This window comes from Lepidochelys kempii, chromosome 12, assembly GCF_965140285.1.
Source record: "Lepidochelys kempii isolate rLepKem1 chromosome 12, rLepKem1.hap1, whole genome shotgun sequence".
In the NCBI taxonomy this organism is placed as follows: Eukaryota; Metazoa; Chordata; order Testudines; family Cheloniidae; genus Lepidochelys; species Lepidochelys kempii.
In genome coordinates, this window is record NC_136391.1 from 14,076,979 (window position 1) to 14,100,530 (window position 23,552).

Sequence of the window (23,552 nt, forward strand, 5' to 3'; positions counted from 1 at the left end):
TAACACAGACAACAGAACTTCCCCCAAATAATTCCTAGAGCATATCTTTTGCAAATCACCTCTTCCTTTCTGTTACTTGCATTGTTCAGGAAAATTTTGTCAGCCTGACAAAGTAATAACAGAACATTAACATTCTAATGTAAGGGTGGGCTCCTACTGGTACTGAAGTAATCATACCACACACACTGCACAAGTAATCCATGGAGTAGACAGTCTCTCCAGGAGGGTGGGAGAGAGCTGGGCTGGGCATTCTCCCAACAACCCTCCCTTCACCCCCAGAACACGGTCTCAGTGGCCCAGTCCCCTCCTTTGGGAGCACCATATGGAATATTTCTTAACTCGAGTGCTTGACTTTTCAACCTAAAGGACATCAATTTAACTTCATTTGCTTGTATGTAATTAGTATATAAGGGCTTGAAAAGTCCTCTCACCCACTTCCATGAGGTGGATCTTTCCTGACCACGTACTACCCACAAGTTTAAGCTTTTGCATAAGAAAGATAGGTTTCAGAGTAACAGCCGAGTTAGTCTGTATTCGCAAAAAGAAGAGGAGAGTGTTTCTATAGCACTTAGAGTTGTGAAGATAACCCTCTAAGAAGTAACCCAAGTGTAAATTGGTGCAATGATGTCTTCTTGAGTCTAGAGAGACTGCTCGTGTCGCAGCTTGTGTTAGGGGGAAGGAGGCCTAGTTGCTGCTGCTGTTGCTATTAGTGCAGCCACCACCACAGGATTTGTGTGCCTGGGGAGGAGTATTTGCTGACCCCCCCCCCCCCGCCCCACACACACACACTCCATGTTTTCTCCATGGTTGTAGAGAATTAAACCATTGCTAGTGGTTCTGTATTGCAATTGAAAATGAGTGTTTTGTACTGGGAGAGAGTATGTTTGCCCATTATGATTTTTGGGTTGAAAGGCATATCAGTTGAGATGGCTGTATACAGGAAAGTTGATTTAGCTGATGAGTTCCCTTAATTTTAGTGATTGTGTCATATAAATACAGAAAAAAAAATTAGTTTAATGCCAGTATTTGAAACCTTCAGAACTAGGATCTCTGGTATCTGCTGAGTTTAGTCCTCAGAATTAAAAAGCAACTCTGTAAATATAGATAAGCTATGGAGCATGTCTTGAGGTCAACAGAAAAGGTCTTAGCACTAAGAGGCTGTCAGAGACTATTTTCTTGAAAGGAGAAGGATATACTCTCAACTAAATGTGTAGTGTTTTATCCAATCAACTCCTGTTAGTACAAATGGGAATTGCAAAAGCTAATGCTTGCACATCAAGTTGACTGTATCTCCAACCAAGAAAATTAATGTATAATATTACAGCAATTGGTGAGGGAATATAATTTTGGGACCCTCAGTAGATAGTCACGGGAGGAGGAATACACATTATAGAAAACATTGCAATAAACCAAAGAAAGTGGTAGACATTTTCTACATCTGTATTTGGAAAAGGCTTAAATGTAGGACTGGTCTATATTAGAAAAGTTGCACTGGTAGAACTAAATTGATTTTAAATCATTTGGCCTAATCCTGAAGTTTCTATACTTCATCCTTACTGATGCAAAATTCCTATTAAAGCTTGCTAGCTATTGATACAGATTTAATTGCATGTTAGTGGATAATTTGGGGAAATCTTTACACCCCATGCCAGATGAGTTAATGGTTGACTAAGAATATCACACAAAAATAGTTGAAAATACTTAGTGTGATGATGATCAAGGTTTCCCTGTATTTCAATATGCTTCTTTTTAAATGTAGATTTTTTTTTAATGCATTGAGTTGAGCTTTAATATCAGTAAGAACAACCCTCCCAATATTAGTTCCAACTACCAGGTCAAGAAAACCTATGTTCAACCTCATTTTTCAACTAGCTAAGACCATATGACTTGCTACGTATAAGGAATGGGGGACAAATATTTAAAAATGCATTTATTATATAGAGGTAGATTTGAAAATCAGTATCACAACTTTTTGAGTTATATTGGATTAAATGGAGTATGGTGTTTGTTTTTTGTTTAATAAGACCAAAATGAGAAGCTGACCCAAGAGAACAAAGAACTGCAATTGCGTTATCTGGAACACAAGCAACAGCTAGATGAACTGAAAAATCACATGAAGTTTTTCACCAAGGTAAACTTTTTTCTGTTTAGAAAATGACCAAAAAAAGCTTTCTATGTTTTATGCATATGGCAAGTACTCTTAAAAGCAAAACCAAAAGAATGCAGAAGTATGATGGAGTTTATTTATTTATGATATCAGGCAAAGTGTCATGTTTAGTGAGAATGCACCATGTTATTCTGAATGTATCTCTCCATTATTCATTCACATCTGATAACACCTTTTATTGACTATTTCTGTTTCAGGAGAGTGATACTGAAATGGCAGAACTCAGTGAAGCTCTCATGCTTATAAAGGTAACTTATACAGAAATTGATCACGTTTTGGTCTGTCCCACTCTACTTTTTAACTCTGTGATGACTTTTGCATGTTCTCTACACAATGCCTCAGCCTTCAAGAGGTGAATCGTTTGTGCATCTTTTAGTAGCTAGTGCTTCTTGTTCGTACATGTGCATATGTCACTCTCCTGTGACAGGAAAGCAGAAGGGAGAGAGGAAAAGACGGCAGGATGAAATTTATTTAGGTTATGTACATATTTCATAATAACACCAAAAGTGAATTAGGCCAGGTCGGTAGACAATTGCTTTCAAAACTTTACCTTTTTTTTTTTTTTTCAGTGAAAAGGGTTGCTCTTTGTTTGTTTATTTATTACTTTACCCTGTCACAGTGCTGATCAAAAACAACTTTTCGCTCACTAATTTTGAAGGCAATGGAAGTATACTCCAAACTAAAATGTTAAGCTCTGAAAGCACGATAAAAAGATGCTTTCTGGTTCCTGAACACCTGTTCCTGCTTATTTATAAAAGAACCAGAAAAATCCTTTTTTTCTCTTGCACATCGTTTGTAATTCTGTTGTTTACAGCAAGACTGAAATGAAGTGAATGTTTCCTGTGTTCAGGCGAATCCTTTTTATTTATTTTTTTTCTTTTAAAAGATTCACATATGATCCATCTTGGACTCTTAAAGATAAATACCATTTCTAAAATCAAAAGATCCACAAACAAACAAATCACTATTCTAAACTTTTTTTTAAAAGACTGGAATAGAAAAAGTATTAATATCCCACTAGTATTGTAAACCGTAGTGTCAGTGGCTGAGGCAATGTAAAGGATTATGATCTTGGGTGAAAAAGCCAATGAGGTCTTCCAACTAAAACTCTTTCTATGCATATAGATTTCCTTTATTTAAAATAAAAAAAAAGGGGGAGAAGAGTCACTTGACCTGGACTTTAGGGGTCATACCAGTTTTTTTTTAAAAAAGCATAGAAAGCACCACAAGAATAATAACTCTGTATTAACTAATACGTGATTCAGCCCCCATAATAAAGATGCTTCACATAAGCCATATTTGAGAATATATTCCAACTCATGTCTCCTCACCAGCCTGCCTAATAGCCCATATATATGTGTTGAATAAAAGAGGTGATAAATATACCTCTGCATGAGCGTGCCCTCACAATAGAAAAGCAATCCTCTCAGATGTCATTAATCCTGAAGAGTAAAACAGGGAATTAAAAAGAAAGCTAAACAAAGTAAATAATAACATAATTAGAGTTGTATCTACAATACAATATTTTTCAGTGTTTTCCATGAGACACCCATACGGTCTGTTTTGCTGAACTTAACAGGACTCTGTATTTTCATTAGTCTGAATATTTTGGATGAGCCTGTAATAATGCAGAATTGACAAACAGCACTTAATCTGATTAAATTTACACTGATGACGTCATCATCTTCAAAACTGTAATAATCCAAATGCTATAAAATCAAAGTAGCAAATTACATTGGGATTAGCTGATTGATTGATTGATTTGAATTTTTGGGTTTTATACTGGGCCCCATAACAGTAGTATATGAGCACCTTCCATGTAAAATCAGTAGCACTGGCCAAGTCCTTAAGTAGTTTAAAGAATCTCTCACGCTTGTTGCTTTTTGGGTACAAAACACTCATGGGGTGGGTTTTTAAAAGATTTTTAGTAACTTTCTCTTTTGGTAAGGGTTTAGGTGTAGAGGGAGGTATCAGTGCTGGGAGTGACCTTCTTATGATGGATGATACTTATGTCATAATAAGATCATGACATCCAAGAATCGGATTTCTCATACTACAAAAAATCAGAAACCAATTTTGGAGAAGCAGGTTTAGACAAAAATTTTAAAAAATGGATGCCGAACATTAGCATCCTAAATTTGTATTTAGGCACTTACGAAAGTTGTCTTGATTTTCAAAAGTGCCAAGCATCCAGAAGCTTTAATGTGCTTTGGATGTCCAGTACAGATGAAGGAGCTGCACAAGGCCAGGGAAACTGTCATATGTAGCTGCCCAGGGTCCCTGTACTGCCAGGAGATCCATATGGATGCACTTCTTTTAAAGTTAATAACAGCTCTGTGCTGATGCAGGATCTAATTTAAGAATTAGATCCTAAATAAGGATTTAGGAGATGAACTTTAGACACTAATATTTTTTAAGATCTTGCCTTAATTTCTAGTCAGTTGCATTAATGGATTGGATCTTTTCAACTTGGCAAAAGTCTTCAGATCCTTTGTATCAAGTCTTTTCAATTGCTTTGTTTCCACGGTATGCATCTGATGAAGTGAGCTGTAGCTCACGAAAGCTCGTGCTCAAATAAATTGGTTAGTCTCTAAGGTGCCACAAGTACTCCTTTTCTTTTTGCAAAGACAGACTAACACGGCTGTTACTCTGAAATTTGTTAAAACTGTACAGCTTTGGGCCATGTAAAGGACAATTGTAAACTTGTGGCTTATTTGTGGCTTTTCCATGTGTGTGTGTGTGTGTGTGTGTGTGTATGGCTGATTCTTCACGTTACCAAAATATTTACAGAATTTTGGAAAGACTGTATGTTATCTTTCAATTCTTACTGCTAAGTCATCAAGTCATTGTCGTTAATGATACCTAAAGTAAATCTGTAGAAATTTATTACTTTCAGTTGATGAATAGAGATTTGATTTCTTCTAGGTATCTTGTGTGATGTCACTGGTTCCACATAGACAATGAAATATAGGATAGTGCAAAGTCCTGAGAGGTGCTGAACTAACTTTTTTCCCAGGCACTGGCAGGGGGCACTTGGAAACTCACAGAATTAGTCCTATAATAGTTTATTTTGTTGCCAGAATAAGACTGAATATCCTGTGTCTTAGTGTCTTGTTCACAGTAGATTAAACCATGCAAGCAAACACCAAATTGTACTGCAGAATTGTTCTCCAATAATAAAATATAAACTTTTTCTTGTAGGTTCGCAAACAGCGGAAGAATGGGGACCTTACCTTTTTAGAGAAAATAGAAGATGACGTCCACAAAGACATGGAATATGCCATGCGGGAACTTCAAATAACACATGCAGAAACAGTGCAAGAACTTGAAAAGACACGGAATATGTTAATTGTGCAGCATAAAATTAACAAAGATTATCAGGTACTAAACTGTTCACAGTGGAAAATAACCTATAACAAAATACTAATATTAGCAGCACCTTAATTTTTTTCACTATCACGAAATCTTAATTAATGGTTAAGACTTGTGAATTGAGGAAGTTTTCAGCATAAAGAACTAAATATTGATATATTTGAGGTCATTGGGAGATTTCCCATTGTGATAAACATTGGCTATAAGGGTGAAATTCAGAGGGATGGGAGTGGATGAAATCCACATTCCATAGCCAGGGACAGCGTAGCCTGTTTGCATCTGCAATGTTCGGTTTAGTCCACAGGATCCACATAGTTGTAAGCTTCCTCTGCTTGCGCATTCCTTGAATACAAGCCTATTTGTGACTATATGTGAGTTCTGATTTGAAGTATACAGGCAAAGCAAAGCTTCTGGCCCAGTCAGCTACTCTGTTCACGCCTCCTCTGGCAAACTCATCTCTGCTATGGAACTGCAGACCTTGTTCATGTAATGGATGTCATTCTAAACCCATAAAAATTTGAAATCTAATCACTATTGTTAAAAATGAGGCTTGACTACACAGAGCAGTATTAAAGCACATTAGGGAACCTGTACAGCACACCATCAGGGTTCACACAAACCATTTAATACGCAACATATTTGTGCTTTAGAAATCAACCCCCATGGGATGCATTACCCCTCGGTGTAGACCAGGCCTGAGTCTATTTCTGTTGGAATTAGAATAGGTTGTTGTGTTAATTAATCGGAAATGGTTGCTATTTTTGCATAGTCTCAAAATATGGGTTCAATCTTGAATTTAAATGATTTTTTTCTGTTAGTCATCATTGTAACTCCATGGTTTGTGCCAAAGAAATGGTGACTACTCTAAAACTGTGGCATAATGTATACAAAAGTGGTAACAGCTCTTCCCCTACCAATCTGGGCTGACTAGAGGTGATCTAGAAGCATTAGAATGAGTGCACTTAAAAAGTCAGTGTTTGCCAGTCTGTAGTTACTACAGTACCACAATCTCTGCTCTCCTAAGCAATAGGGAGATACTATTCTTATTGCAGATACTTGGAACAATAAATGTTGATTTTTTTTTAAATTGATACTAATTGACCTAATCTATATTCCATTATTAGTCCCCTGAGTTGTCCAGTTTTCCCCAAAATTAATTCTTCAATTTCAACAGTTGACGTCTGTCCTTGTACATAATTTAGAATATTTCTGTCAATAATATTATATTGTTTAACTCTTCCAAAAAAAGGAAATGAGACCTTTTCCCCCACATATGATAAATTATCAGAATATACTATCTTTACTAATATTCTTTCAGACTGAAGTTGAAGCAGTAACGCAGAAGATGGAGGGTTTACAGCAAGATTATGAGTTAAAACTTGAACAGTATGTCCATCTTCTTGACATTAGGGCTGCACGCATCCGAAAATTAGAAGGTACATTTTTAATCCAGTTTTTGATCCTATTTGATATCGCTAATCTGCCAAAAATTATTAGGATTTAAACATTTATTGTTTTTAAATTTGTTAGTAATCTGAATATCATCCTCATAGGATCTTTCTGTTCCTAAAACTAGAAGGCAACATCTAGCTTTGGGATCCACTAGCACGGATCCATCCCTTTGTCCATATAGTGTCTCATTGACTTCAAAGTTGAAAATAAAACCAGCAGCCAAAGAAGCAAAACCCTGTAAAAAGTAGCTGTCTATGAAGCAGCTATTCCAGAATAAGGGTAGAACTAGTTTGTGATGTGTATTATACTGTATATTGAAAATGTATCAACCTCTTACAATGGTGAGTGCCCCTAAAAACCAGAAATCACTGCCTAATATACCTGCAAGATACTACAGTATAATAATGAATTTAACCCCTTCCTCCATATAGATATCATAATATGTAGTACAGCAGTCCTTCTTAAACACTTGCAATTCTATAAAATAACTAAATAATGCAACTACAGTATTTGCAGTATTCACCACAAAAAGTATAGTGTTGTACTGCAAATATTGGTGTCACTTTATGCATAATTGGCAAAATTGGAAAGGTTTTCAGAGCAACCAGTTCACATGTTTGCCTCAAAAGAGAGATCTCAAGTATGAGAAAATGTTATACAGTAGAAGCTCAGAGTTACAAACACCTTGGGAACGGAGGTTGTTCATAATTCTGAAATGTTCCTAACTCTTAACGAAACATTATGATATTTTCAAAAGTTTACAACTGAACATTGACTTAATACAGCTTAGAAATGTTACTATGTTATGTAGAAGAAAAATGCTGCTGACCCTTTATATTTTTTTTAGTAGTTTACGTTTAACACAGTACTCTACTTTATTTGCTTTTTTTTTTTCCTTCATCTTGTCTCTGCTGCTGCATGATTGTATACCTCCAGTTTCAAATGAGGTGTGTGGTTGACTAGTCAGTTCATAACTCTGGTGTTTGCAACTTGGAGGTTCCACTGTACATAAGTAATTAACATCTCTGGTTTGTCTTACATTAGAAACAGTAATACTCCAGCATTTTTATCTTATTGCTAAAATATTAAATTAGATGCAATTGTTTTTTTCGTTTTTCTATTTTCAAGTTTACATTTGAAATCGCTATTATTTCCTAATATTTAACCTTCTTTTAATTCTTCAAAACTCATTTTATTCTTTCCATTAATTCACAAATTATTGCTGAGTTGAATGAAGCCAGCTTTGTTTTTCTTTTTCATTTAAAATATGATTTTACATGTAAAAATAAAAAAGCAATAACTAACAAGGACTAATACGATTCATAGACACTAAGGTCAGAAGGGACCATTATGATCATCTAGTCCGACCTCCTGCACAACGCAGGCCACAGAATCTCACCCACCCACTCCTGCAATAAACCTCTCACCTATGTCTGAGCTATTGGAGTCCTCAAATCGTGGTTTAAAGACTTCAAGGAGCAGAGAATCCTCCAGCAAGTGACCCATGCCCCATGCTACAGAGGAAGGCAAAAATCCTCCAGGGCCTCTTCCACTCTGCCCTGAAAATAAGCATTTTAATAATGGCTCAATGTGCTGGAAATCACTTTAGATAAGCTATTACCAGCAGGACAGTGGGGTGGGAATAGGTATTGTTTCATATTCTCTGTGTATATATAAAGCCTGCTGCAGTTTCCACGATATGCATCTGAAGAAGTGAGCTGTAGCTCACGAAAGCTTATGCTCTAATAAATTGGTTAGTCTCTAAGGTGCCACAAGTCCTCCTTTTCAATTCTTTTTATGTGCTATAAAAGTGTATCCTATTTATGAAGAATATTATGGTGACTTGGGCCCTGGTTTTATTATTTTCTCTTTCAACAAAAAAAAAAAACTTATTTTGTATACTTACTTACTTTTGTATATTTCAACTGCAAAAATGCCTTCAACTGCAAAATTTCATCACACCTGAATGCAGTGGGTCTTTGGTCAGTAAGAAAAAGGGGATGAGGCTCTTTTACGGGTCCCAAATGTATTTGATTAGAAGGGAGGAGAAAGGGAGATGGACTTACCTGAACAGAGCCAAGGTGGGAACAGGAAGATGGCAGACTAGTAGGGTGAAGGCATTGACCCACTATATGCCTCAGTGGGAGATATTTATACCCTATGCATTCTATAGAGAACTTTCTCTGTCATTAATCCTCGACCAGCTCTGCAAACATATGTAGCTTAACTCTCTGATGTGTTTTTTAACCTAGGGCTCCCTTTTTAAAAAAAGATGTTTCATTTTAACGCTTCTTTCTCATAACTGCCTTGCAATTGATTATTAACCCCAGTGCGCTGAAAGTATGGTGTAAAACCAGTGTATTTACATTGACTTCAGTGGAGTTATTCCTGATTTTTACGAGCGTGACTTATATGAGCACCAGGCCCCATATATAAAACTTGTGAATCATTTAATACCTAGAAGCAATTATACAGATTAGGAGCACTGAAATGTTTTGAAAAAAAGAATAACATTTTTTAACATTATTGAATTACCCTTTATTTTCTCTGTATTCAGTCATTTAATCGAGTTCTGTTGCAGCATTTGTTGATGACAAGAAAAAGATTTTCATGTTTAGCTCAATTTCATGTTATTTGTTGTAGCTCAACTAAAGGATATTGCCTATGGTACCAAACAGTACAAATTCAGACCAGAAATCCTGCCAGAGGATCCAGTAGATGAATTTGATGAAAGTGTCCACTTAGAAAGAGGAGAAAATCTGTTCGAAATTCACATCAGCAAAGTGATATTTTCTACAGAAGCTGTGCGTGCTTTTGGTGACCAGGAACCTGCAACTTTCTGTACATATGCATTTTATGACTTTGAACTACAGACAACCCCAGTAGTTCGTGATCTTCATCCATCCTATAACTTCACTTCACAGTATCTTGTGCGCGTGGATGACTTCTTTTTGCAATACATACAGAAAAGCACTATCACACTTGAGGTTCATCATGCCTTTGGCACAGATTACGAAACAGCTGCAGCATGTCAGCTGAGGTTCCATGAAATCTTGGAAAATAATGGCAGGATCTATAATACAGCAATTTTAGTTGGTAAGTAACATTTCAAAGTGTATTATGTGTGATATTTTAACTGACAGTTATAACCGTACATATTTGTACAGCACAGAATTCATGTTTTACAACTTTAAAAAAAGAAATATTGTATATACAAGACCAAATTCTGCTCTGGGATGTGAATGTATGTTTCACATTTGTCAGTTAGCAGTTGTGGGCAGGTCCTGACGGGAACAATTTTGCCCATAATGGAATGAACACTCAGGATGTGTGTACCAGTGATAACAATGTAGTGGTGTCTGACTATGACATATATTAGAGGAGACAATGTGAATAAATTAAACTAGCAAAGATGGACTATCAAGTCTGGAAATAATGTGTTGATTCTTTCGATTCTGCTTTCCTAGGGCTTCTGATTTTAGGTTTTAACAGACAAAACACCCCAAGTAAAAAAAAAAGAAAGACTGGAAAAATATAACACTGGAAATGGTTACTTGTATCTAAAGACATGAAGCAGTAATTTAGATTATGGGAATGTGACTTCTAAAGAACACTACATGTTCCACATTAATTTGTCTCTGTAGACCCCGCTTTTGCACACTAAAGGTTCCCTAGTGTGCTTTAACATAGCGCTGTTTGAAACATACGATGCTGAAGCACACTAGGGAACATTTCATAAGCAGTAAGATTGCTCATTACAATATATACAAATAGAAAGCCCTGAAAACCCCCAATTTTTGGACAGCTACATAAAACTCAAAAATTGTTAAAAGTAAATTCTGAAAAGTAAATTAATAAACTCCAAAAAACAGAAGTCCTCACTGTACCTCACCTGTGAAGGGTATTTATGAATTAATGTGCTTGTACCCATGTGAAAAAAATCCAGGACTAATACTAACTTTTTATTATAGAGAAATATGGGCAAAAATAATAGTAAGCAGAACAATAAATTATAGAATTATACTACTATAGTACTATTTAAATCCTTTTAGGTATCTAAAGTAGTGTATGTAATAGATATCAAAAACTATGCAACGTTGACAGCTTTTCATTGTACCATAAGCATTTAAATATAACCTTTAATCATTAGACTTTTATACAGTTAAAGTTATATAAAGATTTTTTCCATACCCAAAGATTACTATTGGTTTTGGGTGAAATATTGGCACCACTGAGGTCCGTTACAAAACTCCCATTATTTCAGTGGCGCCAGAATCTCACCCATTGTATTTTGTCCTGTTTCTTATATTTTAAAATTTGCTTTCACATGCATATAGTAGAGGCTCCTCAAATTGGAGGAGTTGCCTACCTTGTTTTGCGTCAAAACTTGTTACTTCATTGAGGATAGGCTTTCACCCAGGGTCTTCAGATTGTTTCACCTATACATACATTATACCTTTACATGTCAGTGTTGCTTTCCTATTTTCCACTGCCCCAGCCTACACTGCACATGTATTAGTACTGAATGCAATTTAAAAGCAAAATACTGCTAAACATCAGTGCTTTATAGCTAACCAAATTGTCATTTTAAGTAAACCGTTTCCTTGGTCAGTAGAGAAAGGAAAGTGGTTGTAGTTCAGATCAGTCAATTGGAGTTCACCATATAATACTAGAGTAATGAGCCATCAAAGAGATATAGATGTTTGTTCTGGTTATTTATTACATAATGTCGATATTTACGTTTGAACATTTCAGGAATGGGCAGGGTTCTTCTTCAAGTAGTGTCCCTATGGGTGCTCCCCTGTAGGTGTATGTGCGCCCCTGTGCTTCCAATCAGAGATCTTTGTTAGCAGTGTCTGTTGAGCCTGCGTATGTGCTCTCCCTCCCTCCTGGTCTGCCTGGAGGCTATCTAGCACTGCTCCAGTGAAACCCATTCACTTCCTTCTCAACCACCTTTTGGCCTGGAACAGAGCAAGCAGTCCTCCCTTCCATATCTGTGTCATTAGCATAAGTAGTCGTTGTTTTTGTTTCTTTTGTTCTCCTTAATGGTTAGTTTCCTTTTTTCTCCTTTTGGGATTTGAGATGTGTCACCCTATGGGTGCTCCACAACCCACCCTCTGCCCCTCTACTTCCGAGTTCTCTATAGGGCTCTGCAGTAGAGAAGGAAGTGGATGGGGTTCGCCCACACAGTGCTAGATAGACAGCCTTGAGGCAGACCATGAGGGAGGTAGAGCACATGCGCAGGCTTAAAGGACACTGCTACCAAAAATCTCCAATTAGAGGCCCAGGGGCTCACATACACCTACAGTGGAGCACCCATAGGGACACACATCGCGAAGAACCATCGTTACTGCACAAGGTGAGTAACTTCCTCTTCTCTTTCATTGTGTCAGATGGAAATTTCCATGACACACTAGATATTTATTTGTCATTAAATGCTCCCAATGGGATATTTTCCCATCACTATGGCATTTTAATGCAGTTATTTTAACAATTTCCATTTTAATCAGAGTTATGTTTAAAAAAAATGCCACTCAGTCCTGCTTCCCCACCTTCCATGGTGTCAAATATCTGGTTTACCCAGATACTGTTGGCTGATAGTTCCACCTATAGTTAAGCTTACCTAACATTTTCCATTATCTTTTATTGGACCAACTTCTCTTGATGGAAGAGACTTGGTTTTGAGCCACACAGAGCTTTTCTTCAGGTCTCCCAAGTTCTGTGTAGCTCAGACTTGTCTCTTTCACCAACGGAAGTTGGTCCTATAAAAGAAATTACCTCACCCACCTTGTCTCTCAAATATCCTGGGGCAACCACGGCTGCAAAAACACTGAAAACTTTCCATTATGTGTTTTCAGTTGCTTATAATTTTGCCAAACTTTAACTGTTCCATGCTTGTTTTCTGCTTCAGGCAGTGTGGGTTTTTTGTTGTTGTTTAATACAGTTTTTAATTATATAAAATCATAGAAATGTAGGGCTGGGAGAGTCCCTGAGAGGTCATCTAATCCATCTCTCTGCACTGAGGCAGGACCAAATATACCTAGACCATCCCTGACGGGTGTTTGTCTAACCCGGTCTTAAAAAAACTTCAATGACAGGGATTCTACAATCTCTATTGGTAATTTCTTCCAGCACAAAACTATTCTTTTAGTTAGAAAGTCTTTCCTAATAACTAACCTAAATTTCCCTTTCTACAGATTAAGCCAATTACTATTTGTCCAATTTTTGGTAGACGTGGAAAACAATTGATCACCATTCTCTTTAAAACATCCTTAACATTTTGAAGACTCTTATCAAATCCCTCCTCAGTGTTCATTTTTCAAGACTAAACATGCCCAAACCTTTTCTGATAGGTCAGGTTTTCTAAACATTTTATCAGTTTGTTGCTCTCTTCAGTTTGTCCACATCTTTCTTAAAGTGTGGCACTGAAAACTAGACACGATTCGCCAGCCTCATCAGTGCTGAGTAAAGCAGAACAATTACCTTCTGTGTCTTAGATGCAACATTCCTTTAAATACACCCCAGAATATTATCTGTTTTCACAGCTGCGTCACACTGTTTTCTCATATTCAATTTGTGATCCACTATATCCCTCAGCTCCTTTTCTGCAGTTACAGTATCTAGCCAGTTATTCCCCCGTTTTGTAGTTGTGCCTTTGATTTTTCCTTCCTAAGCTTTGTACTTGTCTCTATTGAATTTCACTTTGTTGATTTCAGACCAATTCTGTAATTTGTCAAGGTCATTTTGAATTCTAATCCTAACCTCTAAGGTGCCTGCAACCCATCCCAGCTTGGTGTCATCTGCAAATATTATAAGCACTCTCTCCGTTCCATTGTCCATGTCATTAATAAAAATATTGAATAGTACCAGAGCCAGGACAGACACTTGTATGACTCTGCTAGATACATCCTCCCAGTTTGACAGCGAACCACTTATAACTTCTTTTTGGTTTCAGAGTAACAGCCGTGTTAGTCTGTATTCGCAAAAAGAAAAGGAGTACTTGTGGCACCTTAGAGACTAACCAATTTATTTGAGCATGAGCTTTCGTGAGCTACAGCTCACTTCATCGGATGCATACCGTGGAAACTGCAGCAGACTTTATATACACACAGAGAATATGAAACAATACCTCCTCCCACCCCACTGTCCTGCTGGTAATAGCTTATCTAAAATGATCATCAAGTTGGGCCATTTCCAGCACAAATCCAGGTTTTCTCACCCTCCACCCCTCACACAAATTCACTCTCCTGCTGGTGATAGCCCATCCAAAGTGACAACTCTCTACACAATGTGCATGATAATCAAGGTGGGCCATTTCCTGCACAAATCCAGGTTCTCTCACCCCCTCCCAAAAACCACACACACAAACTCACTCTCCTGCTGGTAACAGCTCATCCAAAGTGACCACTCTCCCTACAATGTGCATGATAATCAAGGTGGGCCATTTCCAGCACAAATCCAGGTTTTCTCACCCCTCCACCCCCGTACACACACAAACTCACTCTCCTGCTGGTAATAGCTCATCCAAACTGACCACTCTCCAAGTTTAAATCCAAGTTAAACCAGAACATCTGGGGGGGGGGTAGGAATAAACAAGGGGAAATAGGCTACCTTGCATAATGACTTAGCCACTCCCAGTCTCTATTTAAGCCTAAATTAATAGTATCCAATTTGCAAATGAATTCCAATTCAGCAGTTTCTCGCTGGAGTCTGGATTTGAAGTTTTTTTGTTTTAAGATAGCGACTTCTTTTTGAGTACTGTTTGTCAACCAGTTGTGCACCCACCTTATAACTAAAACTATTAGATGCATATACACATGATCACCTATTGTTTTCTACAAGACCTCTGCCTCATTCAGTGCAGAGGATGGACAAGAAGAAAAAGTATGTTCTCTTTTGTTTAGACACTGGAGTTGGCTGCAAGAGAGCTGGCTTTTGTTTCTGGTTCTGCCATAGACTACTGATGCAGTGCTGACAAACCATATGCATATTCACAAGAGGGGTAGAATTAATTTTGCACAGGCAACCTTAATTCTAGCACTTCCTAACTTTTTAGTGTTTGCTTTGCTACTGAAATGTTTATGTAATGACATTTTTTGTATGTAATATTATATATAATAAAATATTTATTCTATAGGAACTGGAGGACATATCCCAAACTATGGCACAGTGGATTACTGGGTCAGGTTACGAGTTCCTATGGATCAGGCTATCAGACTCTACAAAGAGAGATCAAAAGCTCTGGGATACATAACTTCCAATTTAAAGGAACATGAAAAAGCCCCACAGGTAAGCTAATTTATTTTTGGTATTCACATAGAGTAAGCTGTTCAAAACTTTTTATTTCCGTTTAATAGCTTCCTTCCATTGTTAGCTTTTGCTGTGTATATAAACTCTTTTCATTATTTTTTAAGGGATCTTGAACAAGAAAAGTTTTTGATTTTACTAGTTGTATGATATAGTGTATGGTTGTGTCAGGGAGAATAGGTTTTAACCATCAGTCATTAATTGTCACTAAAACTACTAGCTGTTGCTTAATGCATAATTTGAAATTCGATAGTGGAAATACAGGATTTCGTGTTTGCTTATATCAGTTAGACTGATGTTGCAAAAACAGTTTAGCACAGTACAGTAAATAATTTTACCAAATGGCTTTTCTGTGATAGTTTCACAAATTTACAATAAAGTTACTTAAAATATACTACAATAAACTAATATTTTTTACACTGAACTGTTAACTTTTTCCTTTTTGTCTAATTCATCCAGATGAAGTCTATTAACATACGACTATTACTTATGCATCATAACAATAGTAAGCAACAGTCAGGGAGTAAAAGAGGAGAAGTTCAGATGTGTTTGACATTGGCTTAGGAAACAAAAAAACTTGAGCTAAATAAAATGAAACACTTTCTTTAATGGGATAGTGAGTCAGTTTTTGCTTTCAGTTTGTTAGTGTAAATCTGGAGTGGCTTCAATGGAGTTACTTCAGATTTACATCTGTGTAACCTGAGAAATTTGATGCAGTGACTTATATTTAGATCAATGCAAGCATTTTCACTTTGTAGTTGTTAAAAATAATGTAACTGTTAATAATACCAACAGTATTGCAATTTCTTACTCTGGCTTTGTGTTTACAAGAATTGAAGAGTCTTTTCATTGTTCAGCTATACCAAAAGAAGGACAGAAGACACTTGATATGGTTTTAATCAGGCCGCAACTTTATTATTAGATGTCTGGGAGTACCCAGCAGATAAAAGTGTACAGTGCAGGTAATCCCATGTTCATTCAGTAACTACCCAAGGGGCTTCCGCCAGCTCCCTGTCTTTTTCTGTCCAGGTCCCACCCAGCCAACCCATTACATGGACCTTACCATTCACCCCCCTCTCATAGGAGGGTTAAGGTAGGCTATAAGAAAGGGGGTTGGCTTCCTGCCAGACCATTCATAGGAGCCCCAAATCCACCCCATTCAATTCCTTTAACCAATACCTCCTTTTTAAGCCTTTTACCAAGCCATTTATCCAGTCACTGTATATCTTCCTTATGGATAGGGCCCTACCAAATACACGGTCCATTTTGATCACTTTCATGACCAGAAGGTTTTTAAATTGGTCAGTTTCATGTTTTCAGATGTTTACATCTGAAATTACATGGTGTTGTAACTCTGCGGTTCCAACCCAAAAGGTACCCAGAGGTGGGTCTGATTCCCTCTCCAGCCCAGCGGGGACTCGCAGCTAGGAACCCTAGGCTAGGGTGCTCCCAGCAGCAGGGAGAGGTCGGACTCATCTCCACAAACCTCCTTCAGCTGCAGGAACCCCAAGGGCTGTTGCCCAGCCCCAGAGCTTCCTCCAGAAGGGGGAGGCACTCGAAGGGGGTCTGATTTCCCCCGCCCACCCTGAAAGCAATCTTACAGGGGAAGGACAAGTCCTGTCCCTCCTCAGCCTGGCCAGCACTTGCAGCAAGGGGGAGATCAGATTTCATGTTTTTCACAGCCGTGAAATTGGTAGGGCCCTACCTATGGAATACATGCACTGGACATCCGCCCCACACTTAGACTACATGTCGCAACTCATTTAACTCCCTTCACGCATCACATTAACGAAGCCCTTCCTAAACACACTGTGAGGAGGGCAAAAAACCTCCACTCCACCTAGGCCAAGCTGGTGGTGAGGAAAAAATTCTTTCCTAGCCACCCAAAAAGGGGCGACTAGTGCAAAGCCCACAGCAGGTCCTGACCAAAAATGTTTTTTTGCCACCTAAAGGGAGTGAGGATGGGTGCTGCTTCGCCTGCTCCGTGGAAAAGGGCTTATCCCACATGGGCTTGTCTCTTTTCTACCCTTCCGGTCCCAGGGGATGAGTCAGTGTTGCCACGCTGACCCATTCCCCCCTTTTGCAGCAGCTTCTGACCTCTCTCCACTCCCTCCCACCTGTAAAGCACTGTTCCCTTTCCCTCGGCCAGCCAGACAACAATCCCCTCCACACACACTTTGAGGTGCAGTGTGGTCATTTAATTGGTGGCTGCTGGCAGTTGTTAAAACAAGCATTAAAATCTGTATTTTATGGGGAAATAGGGTGGAAAGAAACCTTCCAAACACCTGGCTGAATCTCTGTTGCTTTCAGAAATATTTCCTGTTATAATTTGAACACAGATAATAATATCATGTGAAGGGCCCAATATGTTCCTCACCTTCACAACTAGTTGCTGTATTGTGCTCCAGAATCTAAGCTTTCATTTATTTAAAAATAACAAAAGAACCCTAGCCCTTATGGTCACAAAAATACAGTGATCTTGAAAATGTGACCCTAAGAGAACCTGTTACAAACAGATTGTCTCCCTGAGTCTAGTAGCCTGAAACAATAGCTCTGAGAGGTGTGCACTGCCCCATTCTCTCAGTTGATAAATCTGAAACTGTATGTTCTGTAGGTTTCAGTGACAACATTAATTGATCGTTCTAGAGAATGATTCTGTTAATGTGATTTATCCCACAAAATCAAATTGTCCAGATATCAAAAGCCACACCTGAACCAAAAGTTCCACCTTCCTCCAACAACTTCTGCAATGCAATCACGCGCTGGCAGTACAAGTATCTCTGGCATATCAAAAACTAAAAATGTGGAGATGGAATAATGAATTTAATATCAAAATAAATAAGAGGGGAGATACTGAGCGCTATTGGATTACTCATTTTTGTATTTAATTTTAAAACATTAATATTAAAATTACAATTGAAGCTGCTGTGGAATTCTTAGTCTACAACGGTGCCATGGAGTATACAGGTCTTGTGCAAAATGTATGTCCACCTTGCCCCAGAATATGCAAGGTGTTGATGATTTATGTAATAAATTAAGAAAATTTCATTGGCTTTACAGTACTATTGCACCGATATCAGTTGTTAGGGTATTGCTACACTTCAGAACATTTTATTATTGCTCTTCATTTGCTGATTTTTTTTTTTAAATAAAGGCTTTGGGTCATGGGATGGAAAATAACTGGGACAAATAAATCCCTGGTATAACTATAGAGACACAATAGGAATTAATTTGGATAATTAATTTTAAATTATTGAAAAAGTGTGTACAAATGAGGTTATAATTATAAAAATTATATTGAGACATTGAATAGGGATAGGAATAAGTCAAGGTTGAGATGCTTGACTTTTTCAAAATCTTCTAGGGTTAAAAATACTAATGTAATTTTATACTATAATTCATTTGATTACCTATAGAACAATGACCATAATAGTTTTTTAGACTGACTGAGTTAGAGCTGGGTGCCTTTTTGGGGGGGGGGGGGGGGGCAAATAGTTTATTTGCCAAACAATGCTGTTTTGGTCAACCAGAAAGTATTCCCAATTTTATGTCAAGTTTGGAGAATAGTTTCCCCCAAAATTTAAGTTTTTTTGTTTGGTTGAATGTTTTTTGGGTTTGTCAAGGTTCCTCCCCCACTCTGAACTCTAGGGTACAGATGTGGGGACCTGCATGAAAACCTCCTAAGCTTACTTTTACCAGCTTAAGTTAAAACTTCCCCAAGGTACAAATTAATTTTATCCTTTGTCCTTGGAATATCCACTGCCACCACCAAACTCTAACTGGGTTTACTGGGAAACGTAGTTTGGACACGTCTTTCCCCCCAAAATCCTCCCAACCCTTGCACCCCACTTCCTGGAAAAGGTTTGGTAAAAATCCTCACCAATTTGCATAGGTGACCACAGACCCAAACCCCTGGATCTGAGAACAATGAAAAAACATTCAGTTTTCTTACAAGAAGACTTTTAATAGAAATAGAAGTAAAGGAATCACCTCTATAAAATCAGGATGGTAGATACCTTACAGGGTAATTAGATTCAAAACATAGAGAATCCCTCTAGGCAAAACCTTAAGTTACAAAAAAGAGACACAGACAGAAATAGTCATTCTATTCAGCACAGTTCTTTTCTCAGCCATTTAAAGAAATCATAATCTAACAAAAAGAAAAGGAGTACTTATGGCACCTTAGAGACTAACCAATTTATTGTGAGAAAACCTGGATTTGTGCTGGAAATGGCCCGCCTTGATTATCATGCACATTGTAGGGAGAGTGGTCACTTTGGATAAGCTATTACCAGCAGGAGAGTGAGTTTGTGTGTGTGGTTTTTGGAGGGGGGTGAGGGAGTGAGAGAACCTGGATTTATGCAGGAAATGGCCCACCTTGATTATCATACACATTGTGAAGAGAGTGGTCACTTTGGATGGGCTATTACCAGCAGGAGAGTGAGTTTGTGTGGGGGGGGGGCGGGTGGAGGGTGAGAAAACCTGGATTTGTGCTGGAAATGGCCCAACTTGATGATCACTTTAGATAAGCTATTACCAGCAGGACAGTGGGGTGGGAGGAGGTATTGTTTCATGGTCTCTGTGTGTATATAATGTCTTCTGCAGTTTCCACGATATGCATCCGATGAAGTGAGCTGTAGCTCACGAAAGCTCATGCTCAAATAAATTGGTTAGTCTCTAAGGTGCCACAAGTACTCCTTTTATTTTGCAACAGAAAAGCTTCAAAAACAGATTCCTATGAGAAGCTGCTGAACTTGAATTAATATGCAAATTAGATACCATTAATTTGGGTTTGAATAGAGACTGGGAATGGCTCGGTCATTACACTAATTGAATCTATTTCCCCATGTTAAGTATCCTCACACCTTCGTGTCAACTGTCCGAAATGGACCATCTTGATTATCACTTCAAAAGTATTTTTTCCGCCTGCTGATAATAGCTCCTCTTAATTAATTAGCCTCTTACAGTTGGTATGGGTACTTCCACCTTTTCATGTTTTCTCTATGTATAAATATCTTCTTAATATATGTTCCATTCTATGCATCTGATGAAGTGGGCTGTAGCCCACGAAAGCTTATGCTCAAATAAATTGGTTAGTCTCTAAGGTGCCACAAGTACTCCTTTTCTTTTTGCACATAGACAGACACAGACCCTTTGTTTCTCTCCCTCCTCCCAGCTTTTGAAAGTATCTTGTCTCCTCATTGGTCATTTTGGTCAGGTGCCAGCGAGGTTACCTTTAGCTTCTTAATCCTTTACAGGTGAGAGGATTTTTCCTCTAGCCAGGAGGGATTTTAAAGGGGTTTACCCTTCCCTTTATATTTATGACAGGGTTGGAGTCACAAAAGAGCTTTAGGAGAAGGCAGCCTCCTTATAACTTTTGGCCCAGTGATTAGGACACTTAGGTAGGATGACTGAATTGCCACTATTAATAATTAATGAATAGTCATTGGACCAAGAAAAGAGAGGGAGAATGACTTAGGGCACTCTACTAGGATGTGGGAGACCTAAATTGGAGTCCCTGCTAAAATGACTATTAATTATTTATAAAAAGTGGAAGAGCTTCAACAGCAAAATTGAGAAGTATCCGTACTAGAATCTCTGATTCCCTAATTCATAGGGCACTCTCCTGCACTATGGGAGACCTATGTTCAAATCCCTGCTCCACATCAGGCAGATGGGGAACTGAATCCATATCTCCCGCAACATAAGTGAGTTAAAAGTTATAAGAAGACTGCTGTTGCCACTTTCTCCTCTAGTCATCTTGTTAATCTAGTCCCCTTTTTCTTTTGCTTAAAATGCCCTACATAAAAAAAAAAAAATTGAGTTGGGTTGAACAAAACATTTCATTCAACCCCACTCAAATTTTGTTCTGACTTTTCGATTCAGTGAAAATTTCAAAAGAATTTGTTTTGGTTTAACTCAAAATGAAACTTTTTTCAATTTATTGGAATTGTCAGCCAACTGAAGAATCCACTATTTGCCCAGCTCTTACTGGCACATGATTCATAAAGTTTTACAAGAAGAAAACAAATAAGTTGTAGATAGGAAAGGATTAATCTCTTCTTCCCCTATGCTTATAACCAAAGTTACTGAAATTTATTGTTCAAGTAAAGTTTTTACAGATTAAGTTAGTTAAATAGTAGTTTGGTTGTCATTCAAGCAGGCAGCTGTTTTTGCTTTTTATATAGGTCTTCTGTACCAGAATCAGAATTCTAATGGGTTTTAATTAACATGTGCTTTTTTCAGTTAAAGCAACCGATACTCAGAACTGACCAAGCCAGCGCTTCAGCAGATGGCAACTTAAATGAGCTTCATATTACAATAAAATGTTGTAACAATCTCCAGTCCCGAAAAAACCACGTTCAGCCAAATCCTTATGTTGTCTACAAGATCTTTGATTTTGCAGACCATGATACTCCCATCATTCATAGCAGCAACAGCCCTCAATTTGACGATCACATGTGTTTTCCAGTGCCAATGAATGCAGATTTAGACCAATATTTAAAATCAGAATCCTTGACTTTTTATGTGTTTGATGATGGTGAAACAGAAGAAGGTGTTTATGTAGGGAAAGCCATTGTTCCTCTTATCTCTTTAGCGCATGACAGATATATATCAGGTAAGAATTTGACCTTTTCAAAGCTAACTAACTTTACAGTACTGCTTCATGATATATTTTGTGTGTTTAATTCATCACTGTGTTTTCTCAGTTTTACATAAACATAAATTGAAAATCTGATGTTGGGGATCTTTGCTTTGCATCTAATTACCACCAGAAAAGCAGAATGATTCAAAGCTGGCAATCTGTAGGGTTGAATGCAAGGTCCAGCTTTTTGCACAAGTCTTCTTGGAATGATGGGGGCAATTGTATTTTTTTTTAAAACTTCCCCATGAGTTAAAAAAAAAAAAAAAAAAAAAAGTAAAACCAACAGAAACTCAGTGGCAAAGTTCTCATTCAGCCTGCTCACACTAATGACAAGTAACATCTTTTTACCTTTTGACCTTGTGTTCTTCTGCTACGAATGGGCATTTCAACTGTGGCATGAATACTATATGATAATTTAGCCTGGCTGATATAAATCATCATTCATTAATAGGGACTGAGTTAATTGCTAAGACATCATCTATATTTTTTTTATTCTTTTACAAATCCATGCATTTGACTTTTTGATCATAGATTTGACTGTCAGAAATCTATCCTGATTGGTTGACTTGTCAGTGTGATGTATTTCTCTGACACCACATCATTAGCATTCGTATTTAGTGTGGTAATAGAGCATTGTTAGTGTTAATATCACTTGGAAAGTGCTAAACTAAACATTAGATTTCTGACCTTGCTGCTTTATTAAAATGTAACAGGGCCTCTGTAAAGTACATAGAAAACAAATATAGATTAAATGAGTTTTCTTAAAAGAAATCTTGGAAATCCTCCTGAATGCATCTGTGTGATTAAAAAAGTTATCTGGATCTCTTGAAGATATACTTTCATAGCATTCTTTTTAAATGCTTAGTGACAGGTAATAACCTTATAATAGAAAGCATTTTGTAGTTGTTTTCTCTCTCTTTTTCCAGTGATCTTTCTTCCTTTTTCTAGTAAAAGCATGCTAATTTCCTCCATGGTTACCTTCCATCCTTTGACTTAATTTTTTCAGGATTTTCCTTTAATCATTTTAACTGAAGTGCACTTAAAAATCAACCAGGACATTCACGTGAGAAACCCTTTGTCATCTTTCAGCCATAGAGCAAAGAAAACAGTGAGGTCATTTGAACCCATGCTATGCAGCAGACCGATAATAAATGTGAAAAAAAGTCCACAGACTAAAACGAATATAAATGCAACTTTTTTGAGGGGGGAGTCTTAAGATATTTATAATGAGGCTTCATTTTAGAGAGGTAGAGCAATATTTTGCACATTTATTAAGATGTCACGTCTAAGACATATGTCCAAATACTGTGTCAGCTGAGCCCATGGTCCTGCAGTCGGATCCACACTGATGAACACTTGCTCTCCTATATATCTGATTGCGGGATTGGGGCATATAGTGGGAATAATTTGGGAATATGTTGAAATATTAAAACACTGCCTGTGAAGTTTTGAATTATCTAGTAAACTGAAAACTAAGTGAAAGGTATTTCTACTTTTCTTTTTTGTTTTGTTTTTAAACTAATGCTGTCAAAGAAAAACATTTAGCATATAGGTTATTAATCTTATACTTAGCTGCACTTAATTGGTGCTGTAGTTTATGTAGTTTAG

At 37.5% G+C, this 23,552-nt stretch overlaps 1 protein-coding gene across 11 annotated transcripts in view; it reads left to right on the forward strand.

The window, feature by feature from the left end:
* The window catches only part of RPGRIP1L (RPGRIP1 like), a 142,080-nt gene that overhangs the window by 52,810 nt on the left and 65,718 nt on the right, over window positions 1-23,552 (forward strand). For 8 of the 11 annotated variants that reach the window (XM_073307594.2, XM_073307593.2, XM_073307595.2 and 5 more), the window contains 7 exons: window positions 2,025-2,131; window positions 2,365-2,415; window positions 5,369-5,548; window positions 6,858-6,975; window positions 9,635-10,087; window positions 15,129-15,280; window positions 21,545-21,917. In XM_073307594.2, coding sequence (XP_073163695.1) covers window positions 2,025-2,131; window positions 2,365-2,415; window positions 5,369-5,548; window positions 6,858-6,975; window positions 9,635-10,087; window positions 15,129-15,280; window positions 21,545-21,917 — 1,434 coding nt within the window. Of the gene's footprint in view, window positions 1-2,024; window positions 2,132-2,364; window positions 2,416-5,368; window positions 5,549-6,857; window positions 6,976-9,634; window positions 10,088-15,128; window positions 15,281-16,129; window positions 16,152-21,544; window positions 21,918-23,552 lie in introns of those variants that run through there. The other 3 variants (XM_073307602.2, XM_073307607.2, XM_073307604.2) reach the window with 3 other exon arrangements.